Source organism: Sciurus vulgaris (assembly GCF_902686455.1).
Source record: "Sciurus vulgaris genome assembly, chromosome: 14".
Classification (NCBI taxonomy): Eukaryota; Metazoa; Chordata; class Mammalia; order Rodentia; family Sciuridae; genus Sciurus; species Sciurus vulgaris.
Genome location: NC_136475.1, coordinates 12,634,633 through 12,648,967, shown reverse-complemented (window position 1 = coordinate 12,648,967; position 14,335 = coordinate 12,634,633). Strand labels below are relative to the sequence as shown.

Below are 14,335 nucleotides of genomic sequence, written 5' to 3'. Positions count from 1 at the left end.
TCAAACTACACTGCCGTGTTGCACATGGAAACAGTGGCCCCGGGGTGCCGGTCACGCTGTTTCTCAGTCATGGTGCGTGTGACTGCTGTGCTTTTCTGTGTGATGCTATCTCCAACGAAAGCATTCCTGCAGAGGGCACTCTGACTCTTGGTAGTGCCGGAGACTTCAGTAATGATTTTGGATGTGTCGTGTCCCACTGAACTGGAATCTATAAATCCCACAGAAACCATTCGTATTTTGCTACTGAACATTGGAGCCCCAGGGGAGTACCAAGTACATCCTTTATATCAAATGGCGATCCTTTTCCCACTTAGTTAGGAAGTACGAACTTAGCTTCGACAAGATTTACTTGCAGTACACTCTTTTGAAAAATATTTTTCTAGTTGCCAATGGACCTTTATTTTATTTATATGTGGAGCTGAGAATCAAACCCAGTGCCTCACATATGCTAGGCAAGCGCTCTACCCCTGAGCCACAGCCCCAGCTCTGCGGTACACTCTTGTGGCAATGTCTTCTCATCACTGTTGTTTCATGGAGGATGTGGCTGCTCCCTGGGTCCCCACACCCACCCATGTCAGCTTAAGCAGGTTGTAAGTGGCAGGTGAATGAGCCTCCATTCCTTCCCTGGGAAAAGGGGATAAGGGCTAATTCTTAAGAAATAGTCTCATCACTTCATTTGTCGTTATTTAAAAGTCATTTTCTGTGGGATCTTGATGGTCTCACCAATTCAATATATGACTTAAAATAAGAATCAAGGGTTTTTTTTTTTTTTAATAGACACATCAAAACTCAGTGTTTACTTGTTCTTTAAATCTTACAACTGTATGAGTTAATCAATGCTGATCTTTTTGTCCCTTGGAGCCTTTGAAAACAACAAAAATAACAACAAAACCACCAGTTGCACTTTTAACTGTCAATGGGAAGAAATGGGTTGAGATGATAAGAAATGTTAAATCTGATGCTAAAAGATGGAAAAAGAAAACCTTCTGGGAAGGTGGCTCCCGTACTCACTAAGGCGTGAACTTGGTTCCCATCAGATCCTAGTTAGGAGAGAATTTAAATGTTGTCCTAGAAGTAAATACTGGGAGAGATGTGGGGCAGGGGGGAGGATCTCCACAAGACAAATAAGAGATGATAATTAAGACACATAATGTTCATCCTACAACAATCCAAACAGAACTTTGATTTTCTTCCTAGTGGATAAATTTCTTGTCCTCAGGCAAAATTAAATCCATGCCCCATTGCTTTTTATAAATCCAGCCTCTCGAAGGGACTATCTGCATTCTCTAAGATAATTTGATGTGTAATGTTTTCTTTCTGCTTCTCTCTGGTACCTTGGGCAGCCTGTACCTCTGGAGTCACTGTCCTATACCTCGGGGGCTCACTAAGCACTTTTCTTTAGTTGTCCCATCTGTCTTTGTGAGCTCAATATTAACAGACTTTTTTTCTCCTGCCTGCTGGAGAAAGTCCACTGCATTACATGGAGAACTCATTACAGGGAAGGCGCCAAGCCCTTAGCCACTGGCAGGTTTAAAAGTGGGGAAGTAAATGAAGACAGCAGGTTATTAGCTGTCTTTCGGGCAGATCTCAAATGGGAAAGACCTGTAAGGGTAACTTCCCAGCAACAGCATTTGCTAGAAGAGGCCCAGAGAGAGCAGCGGTGACCCAGTCAAGGCAGTGGGGATAAGTTGGTCTCAGGTTTGTTCTTGTTTGTTGCTGCGTGGCAGGTGGAACCCAGGGTCTTGACATGCTAGCCAAAGCTCTACCCCTGGGCTACACTCCTGTCCTGTTGACTTTTCCGTGTCCTCCATAGTGTGCAGGCCTGGAACCTGGCAGGCAGTTCCCGTGTCGCCGCTTCCCTTTCACACGGTGTGGGCATGCCAGGAAAATAGCGCAGAAGGGAAGTCCCGGCTTTGCTAAGGACTGCTACCTCGGGGTTATGGTTTCTTAAAGGAGTGGCTAGATATTTGCCTGGGCTGCAGCTCTGAACCGCGGAGTCTTTCAAAAGATCACAAGACACAGCACTGTCAAGGCCATCTTTAAAGGCAGCTCAGGAATTAAGGAAATTCCAGAGGTTACCTTATAAGCCAAGGCAGGAAGGAGCCAGGTCCGGAGCCCAGACGCAGCGCGATGGGGAAACTTAGAGCTGGGGTTCGTGCCGGTGGGAACCACAGAGCAGCCTGCCGGCTGGGCGGGCGGAGAGAGAGGGCGAGCGAGGGGGTGTCCTGACGCCGGGAGCGTAGCTGGCAGGGTGGCATCCCCTGGATGCCTCCCGCCTTCCCTGGCCCCGGGGAACCTCACTGGTCCTCACCGGTTTGCGTCGGGCTGCGCGTGCCACGAGGCCCCTATTCGCAGCCAGTCTCCTGGAGTGGGGCGGGAGGACCGGTCTCGGTGGCGCTTGGCCCGCAGCCCGTTGGCTTGTCGCCCACCAGGCGGGTCCCGCCCCCGGCAAGGACCCGCCGAGCTCTGGCAGCGGCGCCGGCCAGCCCGCTCCTCTCCGCTGCGCGCTCAGTCGTCCAGCGCAGCAGCTCCGCGTGCGCCCCTCGCCCTCCAGCCTCTGCCCAGCCACCGCCGCCATGGTCGCGTCCTCCACGCGGCCCGCCGTCCTGGCCCTGACCGGGCTTGCGCTGCTCCTGCTGCTGTGCCTTGGTCCAGGTGAGTGGTGCGACAGAGGCTGAGAACAGCGCGCGGTCCCAGGGTGGAGTTGACACAGGCTGGCGATGCCAGCGTGCTGGCAGAGAGATGGCCGATGGGTTGGAGGCTCAGGGACCCCGTCTCAGCCTGAACAGGACCCAGGGGTTGTAGCAGAACAAGGTGTAAAATTTTGCAACTGCCGAAGTGGTGTGAAGTGGTGTGAAGTGGTGTGCTCCAGCGGGCCGAGAGAGAGGCAGGATCAAGCAAGGGGAGGGTCTCAGATTGGAGAGGAACCCTTGGGAGAAGAGGTCCGAAGGGTGGTCAGGAGGAGTTTCAGGAATTGAGGTGAGGGACGGAGGGGTTTTAAATGGGGGTGGTGGGAACCCAGGGGCGGCTGATGGCACCCTCGGGAGGATTCCCTTCCAGGGAGGCGCTGGGAAACGGTTAATAGGGTTCCAGTCTGCAACGCTGAGCGCAGGCCTCACCCCAGATAGGGAACTGCTCTTAAAGCAGTAATGCTTCACCTCCTCTGTTTCTTGGATCACTCAGAGAACAGGCTGAAAACGTGGAAAAGTCCCTGTTCGTTTTCCATTAAAAGTGCCTCACAGGCACATTCAGAATGAAGGAAGTTGGGAGGTGCAACCTGCCTGAACCCTGGGTGTTCACAGATTCCACCTTAAGAGCCACAATCCCAAACTCTACCTTTCGTCCTGAGATACCACCCTCTCCTTCGTGGTTCACAATTGACCTCCTGTGCATATGAGCATCTTTGAGGCTACACCTCAGGTACTGGGACCTCCTATTTACTGCTAAGCCACTTGGGGAGAAAGCACAAAGTGACTTGCCCAAGCACCTGAGACTGGTGCTTGTCCTGCTACAAAGTAGCTGGATACTCTCTAATGGAAATAGAAGACCCACTAGATTGCTCTCTTGCTGTAGTTTGCTTATTCAAAACAGGTATGGATAAACAAACTCCAGGTTGAGGAGACACAGGAGAGAGGTGGGAGCTCTGGGGCCTTTAGAATTGGTGGGGGGCGGGGATTAAGGTTGGAGAGGTTATCCTTCTAAATTACAACCACAGGTGAGGCTAATCAATAATCTCCCATCGACTGCACGATTTATGTACCTCCTCCTCTTTCTCACATTTTAAGACGCACATCTGAAGAAGTCGTGTGAATGCTGGCTATAAGCCACTCATCTCCAAAGCTCATATTTCCTTTAGTTCGTGCCAAGAAATTTGTGGTACGAGTCATTGAAAATATTATCCTCATCAAGTTGAACTCATGTGGAAGGTCTTATGACATAAAATGAAAAGCTCTAAGGAGTCCTAAAGGCGACTCCTTATGAGATCCAAAATCATTTAATGCAGAAAATGATCATGATCCCTTCCTGATGAATTTCTTAATAGCTAGCACCTTCAAAGGGGCATGTTGTCATTCTGAACCTGCTGAATTTGCTAGGAAATCTCATTCCAGGTAATTAGATTTGATCAATATAAAAATGCTTATTATCACAGCCTGGAAATAATAACTGGTGATATTGTGATTAAAAAAATGTCTACAGAAAATACATCACATCCATTATTTGTCCTTTATTCCTTTCAGTGGCATAGCTGAGATTTGGTGGGACTTCCATTTCTGGAGCAGTAGTGACACATATATGCTAGAAGAAATTGCTGCCTCATGATAAATACCCAAGTCCAGAATCTATTTCAGTATGAGACCGTATTTCCCTCCTTAATCATTCAGCACCTTCACAGAAGGCAAACAGATGGAGGGGTGATCACTCTGTGTGCACTACCTGTGAGTTGTTAGAGATGGACAAGTGTTACACCATTCATGAGTGCTAATTTTAGGGCCAAGAGATGTATAGTCTGCATTGGCAAATATTTTCATAGATTTCTTCATTGCTTCTTAAGGTTAGAAGAGAGATTCCGACTTTAAGAGTAGCCCCACCTCATCCAATCAGATACATCTCTCTATGGTAATCTGGTCAAGTACTCAGCTCTGTTGATTTATGTTCAGTTGCTTCCAGTCTCCTGAGGGGAACTTCTTGGGCCACTTGTTTCATCTTTTGGTGGCTGCCCAGGCATTGCAAACATTACTTCATTCCCTAATCTAGTCCTCCTTCCAGAAGTTTCTAGGCGAACACCAAAATGCCTTCCATTTTTTCTCCTATAACACATCCTCAGGCCCTAGTCTGCCATGGACACTCTCCTTGGACCACTACTCCTTGTTTTGATGACCTTCTTCAAGTGAGATTTTGTGAACTGAATCAAATAGAAGAATGGTCCGATCAGAGCAGTCCCTGAGGTTGCCGCAGACACCCAGCCTTCCTATGCAAGACAAGAGAACAAGAATCACTTCTGTCCCCTTCCCTTTAATGTAGTCTCTAGAGATTCTTCCCAAGCCATTTCCATGTCATCCAAGCCCTGAAAATAGTATGGTCATGTAAGGTATCACCCATAATGGAATGCTTTAGGTAGCAAAAGGAGGCACTGTCATTAATTGATGGGGACAATAGGTATAAATTAAGACTGTCCTTGGAGAGCTAGGAAGTGTGGTCCGTGTACCCATGAGTTATGTCAGAAGTGCTTGGGAGGGAAATAGCTTAGTAAGTTCTAGAAGCTTGTTATCCCATCCCAGAGGCCAGGCCAGTAGGCCCCCTGGATGGTGAAGTACTCGAAAGGCAACGGGTGGCACTCAGATCCAAAATCCTCCAGGGGTGAGTAGGTGAGGGGACTCTTATAAAGCATGGGCAGAGTCTGCGATTTTTTTTTTTTTTTTTTTTTTTTTTACCAACTGATGTTTACAGTTGAAAATTCAAGGATTCAGTGCAACTCTGAAATTGATTTCTGCTTTTATTCCTTTAGGTGGCATAAGTGCAAATAAACTCAAGCAGATGCTTCAGAAACAAGAAGGTAAATGTGCCCCAAGTGGATAAGGGCTACATTCTTAACTGGATGGAAATGAAACGACACTGTTCAATGTGCCCACTGGAGTCTTATATTTGGAAAGTCAAGAGTATTTACTTCTTAAGAATTTTGCAATATGAAGGGTTTATTCTGTGCGTATGTGGTATAGTATTTTATTAGATAAATATTTTTGCTGGTAAATGTGTGTAGGTTCTCTTCTGGAAAGCTGTCAATGTGGACTTAGACGAAACAGTGCCAATCGAATGCTGTTTCAGATCCATAAAGAACCTTAGAGCTTGTATCTAAACTTGGGCATGTGCAACTTTACTTGGCGACATGGGCTTGGAACTGCATAGTTGTGGTATTCTCTGTTATTAGCGATTGTGGGAGGGCATTTCCATAGGGATACCTTTCAATTGCCAATTTCTCCTGGAAAGAGTGCTCCTAAGATAAATGTGGTAGACAGCAGCGAGATGTTGTTGAAATAGAGTGACAAAATACAGGTTCTGGGCCTGCTGCCCTTAGTTAAGTCATTTGGATCCACTGTGTGGTCTTGTGAATGTCATTTCTTGTCTCCCAGCCTGTGTCTTCTTCTAGAAAATCATCCTAGAATTAGTAAGTGCAACTACATTTCTGACATGAAGTTTGACCACGTATTCTTTCTCCCTCCTGATTCACAGAGAACCTCCTGGTTCATAGGCTGAGGTCGGCTCCCAGTGTGAGGCCCTCAGTCCCTGATTCCCATATTTCTCAGTTGCCTTTCTGGGACCCCCTACAGGTGCCTGGAGTTCAGCTGACCCCTCCCAGGGAAGGAAATTCCTGGGCTGGGCTCTCAGCATCCTTCCCAGCATTTCTGGCCACCTGTGAGGCCCTGTTATCTCTGATTTGGGCGGAAACCTCCGCTCCCTGGGCTGGGTGGTTATAAGAACATCACCTCACAGATGCCCGGAGTGAGCGAATCTCTCGCACAGCCAGCCTATCAGATGTGAGCAAACTGATGAGATAATCATGACTCCTGGGTGTGCATCCTCAAATCCCTACTCACACGAATCCAAGAAACACATATCAAGCACCTGTTGTATACAAAACAACAACCCCTGATAGTCATCCATGTTATTAGTTTCATTATCCCATAAATTCTTCCTAACAACAGTGAGTCTCCTAGGCATGTCCTACTGAAGTTCACCTTTTAAGATATTGGGACTATGATGGGAAGACATTAAAGGGAGTGGTTAACGCAAAAGTTAGTACCCTCGGAGACTCAGCAAAATGGGTAGTGATCAGACTGAGGCCCAGAGACAGCTCATTGGCCATCGTGTTCTCCAGCAGCCTGATGTGCACACCTGGTGCCCTGCGAGCTGGGTCTGATCCTTGCTCTCTCCTGGCTCATCATTCCAGTTCTTTCTTCCTACTTCATCCCCTAAACCAGCACGAGATTCCCCTGCTTGTATATGCAATGAACATACCCTGTGTGCATGTGTGACACTAGATGTGCATTTCTGTTTCCTGAATGAAGAGGCCAGGGGTTAAGCCACCAGCCTCTGCTAAGCCCTGGGCTAGGGGCACATGAGCGGTTTTCAGGGGAGGAGCTGAACTCATTGCTACCCTGAAAAGCTACAAGTTGAAAGTGAATCCCAGTTCCTTTATGTGGCTGCCCACAAATAGGAAATCGTGTTAGCAAAGAGCATAGAGCTGACAACCTGAAGTGGTATCTTGTCACTGCGTGTAAGAATAATCCAGAGCCAAAGCCATCCTGTGTATAAGAGTGGCTTCACTCCATAGCAAAAGTCATTGTTGGGGAAAGGGAATCAGGGATGACAGATAGGTAGGAGGAACAAGTTCTAATGTTCCACAGCATGACCCTCATGTTCTGAGTGCTACAGTTCATATCAATTTGTTACATATTTTATAAAGAACTCCAAGAGAGGAGTTCAGAGCTTCCCAACATGAAGGAATAATAAATGGTTAAGGAGAAGGTAATGTGAATTGCTGATTGAATCACTATATATTGTGTGTGCACTGAGTTATCACACTGTATCTCATACCTATGTACAACTACTATGTATATATTTTAAAACGTAGTTCAACCACAGTAAAATTCTAGTAACAGAAAGAATGTTGTTTTTCTTTTAAATCATTCTTTGTCGTTTTGGGGTGGAAATTGTTCATTTCAGCACCTGCTCTGACTAAGACCAAAGTGGCCATGGATGAGAGTAAAGCCAAAGAATTCCTGAGCAGCCTGAAGCGCCAGAAGCGACAGCTGTGGGACCGGACTCGGCCAGAGGTGCAGCAGTGGTACCAGCAGTTCCTCTACATGGGCTTTGATGAAGCGGTGGGTGCACTTTCCTGCAGGCAGGCTGGTGGGGGTAGAGGCTGCCTGGGGAAACAAGACCCAAGAAATTAGGTCTTGCTCTTTGGTTTAGTCTATTTTCTATTGCTGTATCAAAATACACGAAGCAGGGCATTTTATAAAGGAGGGAGGTTTATTTAGCTCATAGTTCTGCAGATCCAAGAGTGATGCTGAGCTCTTTCTGCTCTGGTGAAGACCTAGTGGTAGATGGTGTCGCAACTGCAGGAGAACGTGCAGGAAAGGTCTGGGTATATTTAGAACTAGTACAGCATATGTTGTAAGGTGTAGACATAGATTCTTTTGAGGGAAAATACCTCTTTTTGCTATCCTTAAGCCATGTGGACCTCTGTGCATAAGAACATTATAAAAAGTTAGTTATTCATAGTAAGGGTTGTTAAGCATTGAAGAAGATCCACCATAGAGAAAAGCTATTGGTAAGGTGTGATTTTAGGGGATTGTGTGTCTTTAAATTCATTCCCCATCATTCTCCCTCTTTTCCTCCAGAAATTTGAAGATGACATCACCTATTGGCTAAACCGGGATCGAAATGGACACGACTACTATGGTGATTACTACCAACGTCACTACGATGAAGACTCTGCCATTGGTCCCCGGAGCCCCCATAGCTTTAGGCATGGAGCCAGTGTCAATTATGATGACTACTGACCATCACTGCCACACGCGAATAAGAAACCCATGGTGCTTCCCTTAGGTATCTCACAGTCCCTTACACTATGTGGTTTCTGTTGTGGATCTTTTCAACCCAGGTTTTGTGACTTTTGATATTTCATGCAAGTACCTAACAATATCTCATTTAAAACTGGAAATAAAAAGCATTTTGTCAAAAACAGAAGGCTCAGAATTTATTTGAGTGAAAATTAAGCTGGTGACTTTTCTTGTTCCTTTGATGCTTTGAAGTTGAAGCATCCTTTGAGAGCCATTATCATCACAGTAATTTTTACTACCTCCTAGACAGACACTATAATGGAGGAAGAGTTCTTCAATTGATTAAAATGCAGTCTATACTAAGCACAAAATACTAACCAGAAGAGAATTTAGTTGAAAATGACTCCCAGTTGCAAGACATGATTTGGAGGATTCTAATTATTCCACAGGCTTTTGAAGGCTTTTTTGATTCCAGTCCCTGAGTCAGAACTGGATCACCCAGGAAGTGAAGCTAGATCATCCAGGAAATGAAGAGCAATAAAAAATCATCTGAAGATGATTTAAATGACATGCTCGTCTACAAATTTAAAAAAATTAAACTTTGCTCAAAGAATTAAGAAAGATTGAAGAATATACTTTTATTGTATTAAAAAATTCCAGGTGAATGCAAGGAAGAGAAAGGGAAAGAGGGAGAGGAGGAAGAAGATGGGAAGGAGATGCTGAGGGAGCTGGGGCCCTTACTCGTCACAGGAAGCTTGGTCCAGCCCATGCCATTCCTGCAAAGCTGCAGAGGGCCTGCAGGGGAGGAGACGGACAGATGGCAGGAGCAACTCCGAAGCCCTCTTGTACTTCCGGGGAATGTGACAATTGAATGAAGGGCTTTTCATGCTTTTCCACTGAAAAAAAATGTATGTGCCGATTTTGCATATTACCTCTGGAACACATTCGCAGTCATAAACCCTAGGTGAACAAACAACCCTGGATTTAGCAGGAAACCCTGGATTCAGGACAAGTGTTCATGGGTAATTACATACAAAAATTCATCTGTCTTTTTCTTGGAATATTTGTGACTTTTGTAAAAACTTGTGATAACATATGACAAAATTTACCATTTTAACCATTTTTAGGTCTATATTCGTATCACCACCATCCATTCAGGACTTTTCCACCAACCAAATCTCAAACTCTGAACCCATTTAGCAACAACTCCCCATATGGCCCTTTCCCTGATTTCTGGTGACCACCATCTGCTTTCTCTCTCTGTGAAATTGACGAATCTAGGTTCCTGGCACAAGTAGAAATGTACGCTTCTCGTCTCTGTGTCTGGCTTATTCACTGGGCACGCCTTGGCGTTCATCATGCTGTAGTATGTCAGAAGTTCTTTCCTTTTGAAGGCACAATTAAATTCCATCATCTATGCCACATTTTGTTTTCCACTTATCTGTCTATGCACACCTGGGTCACCTCCAGCTTTGGGCTGTAGTGCTACAGTGACTCATGCTGCCATGAGCTTGGATGTACCAGTGGGTCTTGAGTCTTTGATTCAATTCTCTTTGCAATTGCAGGATGCTACGATAATTTAGTTTAATTTTTCTGTAAGAACAGTCATATGGTTTTCTCAGCAGCTCCACCACTTGATCCGCTCATCCTTACCACTTTTGTGCTGTTTCTTGAGAGGGCTGGCCGAACCACACAGCAATGCTAAAGAGGAGAAAGGGAGGGCGATGGGAGACATCTTTGTTTCATTTCTAGTCCTTAAGGAAATGATTTCTATGCTTCCCCATTAACTAAGTTTGCTGGTTGCTTTTTGAAGATGTCTGTATTATTCAGTATTCCCCAGAGAGCCAACCAGTGGGAAACACACACAGGGGTGTGCACTTGTGAGTAGATCCGGTCTCATGATCACAGAGGAGGACACATTCTACAGAGGTGTCTGCAACCTGGAGAGCCATGGAGACTAACAGGGCTCAGTCCAAGAATCCAGAAAACTAACCCTTGCCATGGCCCCTTTCAAGGTGAGAAAATTTACTTCTAAAAATGTGCTAAGAAAAGATGTTTATGTGATATATGGTCAATGAAGGATTTTCCTTGTTGACTGAGAAAATGTCACTTTTCCTTTGAAATCTGTTAATATGGTGAATTTTATTAATGAAAATCTAATGTTAATCAATTAAGTAATTAAATTTCTGAAATTTAACCAAACTCTGTGTTTACCAGTGGGAATGGTACTGGGGGTTTGACCCAGGGATGTTCTATCACTGAGCTAGACTCCCAGTCCTTTTTTATTTGAGAGTCTAAGTTGCTCAGGCTGGTCTTTAACTTGCCATCCTCCTGCCTCAGCCTCTCAAGTCACTGGGTATACAGGTATGTGCCACCATGCCCAGGAGATAAACCAAAGTTGATCATGATGTATCATCGTTGTTCATTCGCTGCTGAATTGGGGTTGGATATACTTGTTTGGAATTTCTGCATCCACATATATGAATAAGATTGGCCTGTAGCTTTCCTTCTAGTTCGTCACTGGTCCGTTTGGGTATGAAGGATCTGCTGGTCATATATAATGATTTGATGGTGTTTTCTCTAATATTTTTGTGTTAGAATGGTAAGAATGAAATTATCTGTTTCCTGAATATTCGGTAGTATTCAGATGAAGACATTTGAATACATTATTGTCTCTTTGGGAAAAATTTTGACTATCGATTACATTTCATTGACAGTTAAAGAATTATTCTGATCTGTGTTTCTGAGGCTATTTTGCTTACTTCCGTTTTTCTAGAATGTTATCCATGATACCTAAGTTCTGAAGTGTGTGAAGGGTTGCTCTTCTGTCCTCTTCTCTGTTGTTCTTTGTATGGGTGATTGTGTTCTTTTTTCTATTCAGTTTTATTTCTGCCCCCTTAAAAGATGATTCAGGTCCTGATGAGCTTTTGCCTTGTTGACATCTTTTCTACGTCTCTGTTTTGTGAATTCCTATTCTTTTATTTTCCTTCCATTTGTTTGGTCTTTCATTTAAGTAGTTCTTAGCTCCATTTTCAGACTTTCCACCGCCAAAGACAAGAACTTAATGCTCCAAGTATTGTATCACAGGAGTTTGTGAAAAATTAGATGGTGAGATCTTCTAATTTCGATTATGATTTATCTTTTGACCTATGAGTCGATTTATTAAATTTTCAAGTGAGCAAATTTTTCTGATCTCTTACTTACTCTGTTGACTAACTTAATTGCATTATGGTAAGCAACATGGTCTGGCAGCTGCTGGTCCTCTGAGGTGTACTGTAGCCAGCACTGTTACACGTGTGCTTTAGGGAATGTCTTTCCCAGATGTCACATGCAGGCAAGTCCCACAATTCAAACTGCAGGGTCCACATTTTCTTTCTTACTGAGGTGTTTTTTCTTTTCTTTATTTTTTTGTCTGTCATTTCTAGCAATTACTAAGAAATGTGCTAAAATCTCTTGCTCCAATGATGGCTTCGGTGGTGTTTTGCTTTAATTTTGCTGGTCTGGCTTTGTATATTATGGGATGATACAAATTGAAAATTGATACATTTTCCTGGCAAATGGAATTATTATGTAACAAATTTTCCTATTTTGAGTAATGCTTTTTTTTTTTTTTTTTTTTGCCTGAATTCTCCTCTTAGTGTTGTTAATACTTTACTGATCTAACTTTTCTATATTTGGTTTTTAATGCTTCTGGGTGCTTTAGATATGTCTGTTATAATGATTATATAGCTCAATTTTGTTTCTAAAAGAAGAATTAAGGATTTAACTATAGAATACAGTCCACTCATATTTATTTAATATGTGATGAATATTTATCCATTTTCCTGCATAATGAACTCAGGACCCTAGACATGCTATGGACATGCTCTACTACTGGGCTATACTATGCTCACAGCCCCTATTTCTAACAGGACAGTTTGGACTTCTGATTTGCCCTATTTCCCTTATTTCTTTTCCACTCTCTTCCTTGATTTGGACCCTTTTATTTTTCATTGCTCAATGATTCTTTCTGCTCTACTTCTTCTCAAGGTCTAGACTAGTTCTGTTCTACCAGTGCCTGTTTGCCTTATTTAATACTGTACTCAGCAACATTTACAGGTAACCAATAGCCAGTCTTAGTCTTCTCCTGGACTGTCAGTGTGCCTTGAATTCCCTCTCCAAATTTTATGCTATTGTAAGTTGGCATTTTATATCTAGTCTGTCTTATTTTCCACACAAATTGTCTTTGCATCACATATAGTCATTGGTCTGTTTAGATTGTCACATTTTACTTTGGCTTACTCTTTCTTCTTTCCAGTCAGACCAAGTGGTCATTTGTTTTTTCAAACTGAATTTACATCCTTCAGAATTGGTTAAGTGAGGGTCTTTCACAGTAAACTCGAGTTTGACACTGTACTTTGTATGACTTGACAGAATTGTTTTATTTAATTGGTACTTTCAAGATATTACTTTAGACAAGATTCAAGATGGTGGAGTAGAAAAAGCCTGTATTCCTAGGTGCTCAGTGGCTTGGGCTTCAAGCAGCAGGAATACTGCTCCTCAGTGAGGTGGGGGAAAGAGGGATTTCACTAAAATGCAATATTGGACAGTTGGAGTGCCTTAGAGCTCAGAAACTTGAGTGTATTAAACAAAGAAGAGATCACTGAAACTGAGTCGCTGTGGCAGTGACAGCAGCAGCACTACGGGGGAGGGGAGGGGACATAGAGATACAGATGTGGTGCAGAAAATCCTGAGATAAAACAGGCAGCCTGATCTTGAGACCAGGGCAAAGGACAGATAGCATGTGTAACAGATGATTGGGTCAGAAAATGGGAACTAGTTTAAGAGGAAATAAAATGCTAATACCTCCAGAAGACTTCCCCCTCCTCAAAACCTGTTGCCAAGGTTACCTGCCGCTAGTCAATTGTTCCTCCCAGCAAGGAGCTGTTAATGACGACCCCCGGGCATCCCCCTCCTGCCTTTCTGGCAGATAGGGAGAGGTGGCCCCTGGGCAGCTCCTTTCTCACCTTTTGGTCACCTTTTGGCAGGATGGAGGAGGGGAAATGAGAAGAAAAGAAACCTAAAATCCATAAAAGGGACAAGATACCCCACTCCCTCGGGCACGAGCCCTGGCACCCCTCCTCTCTGGAGGAGTCCCTCTCTTTCTTTCTGTTTCTCTCTCTCTGTGTTCTATTCTTTGAATAAAACTCATTTTCTTGCCTCAGCATTTCTCAGGTGTTTACTCTTCAACACCAGGGAACGAGGACCCAATCCTGATTTTTAATACCAGTTTCGATCTTAGCCGATCATAGGCCACACTGTGCACTGGTGCTTGAAAGGTACTCTCTGTTTCCCAACAGGCCTTGGAGAGCTGAGATGGGAGCCATCTTGAAGTGACCACAGGGCAGCTGCTGCTGAGGAGCTAGGAAAGCACAGAAACACTGCCACACGATCCAGGCAGGTGCCTATCCACCAGGTGGCCTAGGATGTACCTAGCAGAAGGCGAGTGAAACAGGCACAGAGAAGATTGCATCCAGGGGGATTTGAATTGGAAAAGGGAGGGGGAGGCCAGCTCACTTCTCCTTTGAGTCTGCCAGCTCATATAACCTGCTGAAGTGCGTCTAGAATCTGAACAGGTGGGTGTGAATAAAATCAGGGACTAGCCTGGAATGGCTGTGGTCCCCAGCAGCACAATGTGTGGAGGATTGGTTCTCCTGTTCCCAATGAACTCCTGAGAGAGGCTCCTGAGATCCTGACCCCCAACAGAGATTGGTAAATGCCAGGCCCTAGGA

At 44.4% G+C, this 14,335-nt stretch overlaps 1 protein-coding gene across 1 annotated transcript; it reads left to right on the top strand.

The window, feature by feature from the left end:
* Positions 1 to 2,358: 2,358 nt before the first annotated feature.
* ECRG4 (ECRG4 augurin precursor) lies at positions 2,359 to 8,751 on the top strand. The gene is made up of 4 exons (XM_079111055.1): positions 2,359 to 2,655; positions 5,507 to 5,554; positions 7,723 to 7,880; positions 8,403 to 8,751. Exons 1-4 carry the CDS (start codon positions 2,577 to 2,579, stop codon positions 8,562 to 8,564), a joined length of 447 nt encoding a protein of 148 aa, XP_078967181.1. The 5' UTR covers positions 2,359 to 2,576; the 3' UTR covers positions 8,565 to 8,751.
* The last annotated feature ends 5,584 nt before the right edge of the window (positions 8,752 to 14,335 follow it).

What these genes read in the sequence shown, in the direction of transcription:
- ECRG4 (XM_079111055.1), top strand. Translation starts at nt 2,577, where the DNA reads ATGGTCGCGTCCTCCACGCGGCCCGCCGTCCTGGCCCTGACCGGGCTT. An exon ending in GATGCTTCAGAAACAAGAAG is followed by an intron (nt 5,555 to 7,722) that starts GTAAATGTGCCC and finishes TGTTCATTTCAG; the next exon opens with CACCTGCTCTGACTAAGACC. An exon ending in ACATGGGCTTTGATGAAGCG is followed by an intron (nt 7,881 to 8,402) that starts GTGGGTGCACTT and finishes CTTTTCCTCCAG; the next exon opens with AAATTTGAAGATGACATCAC.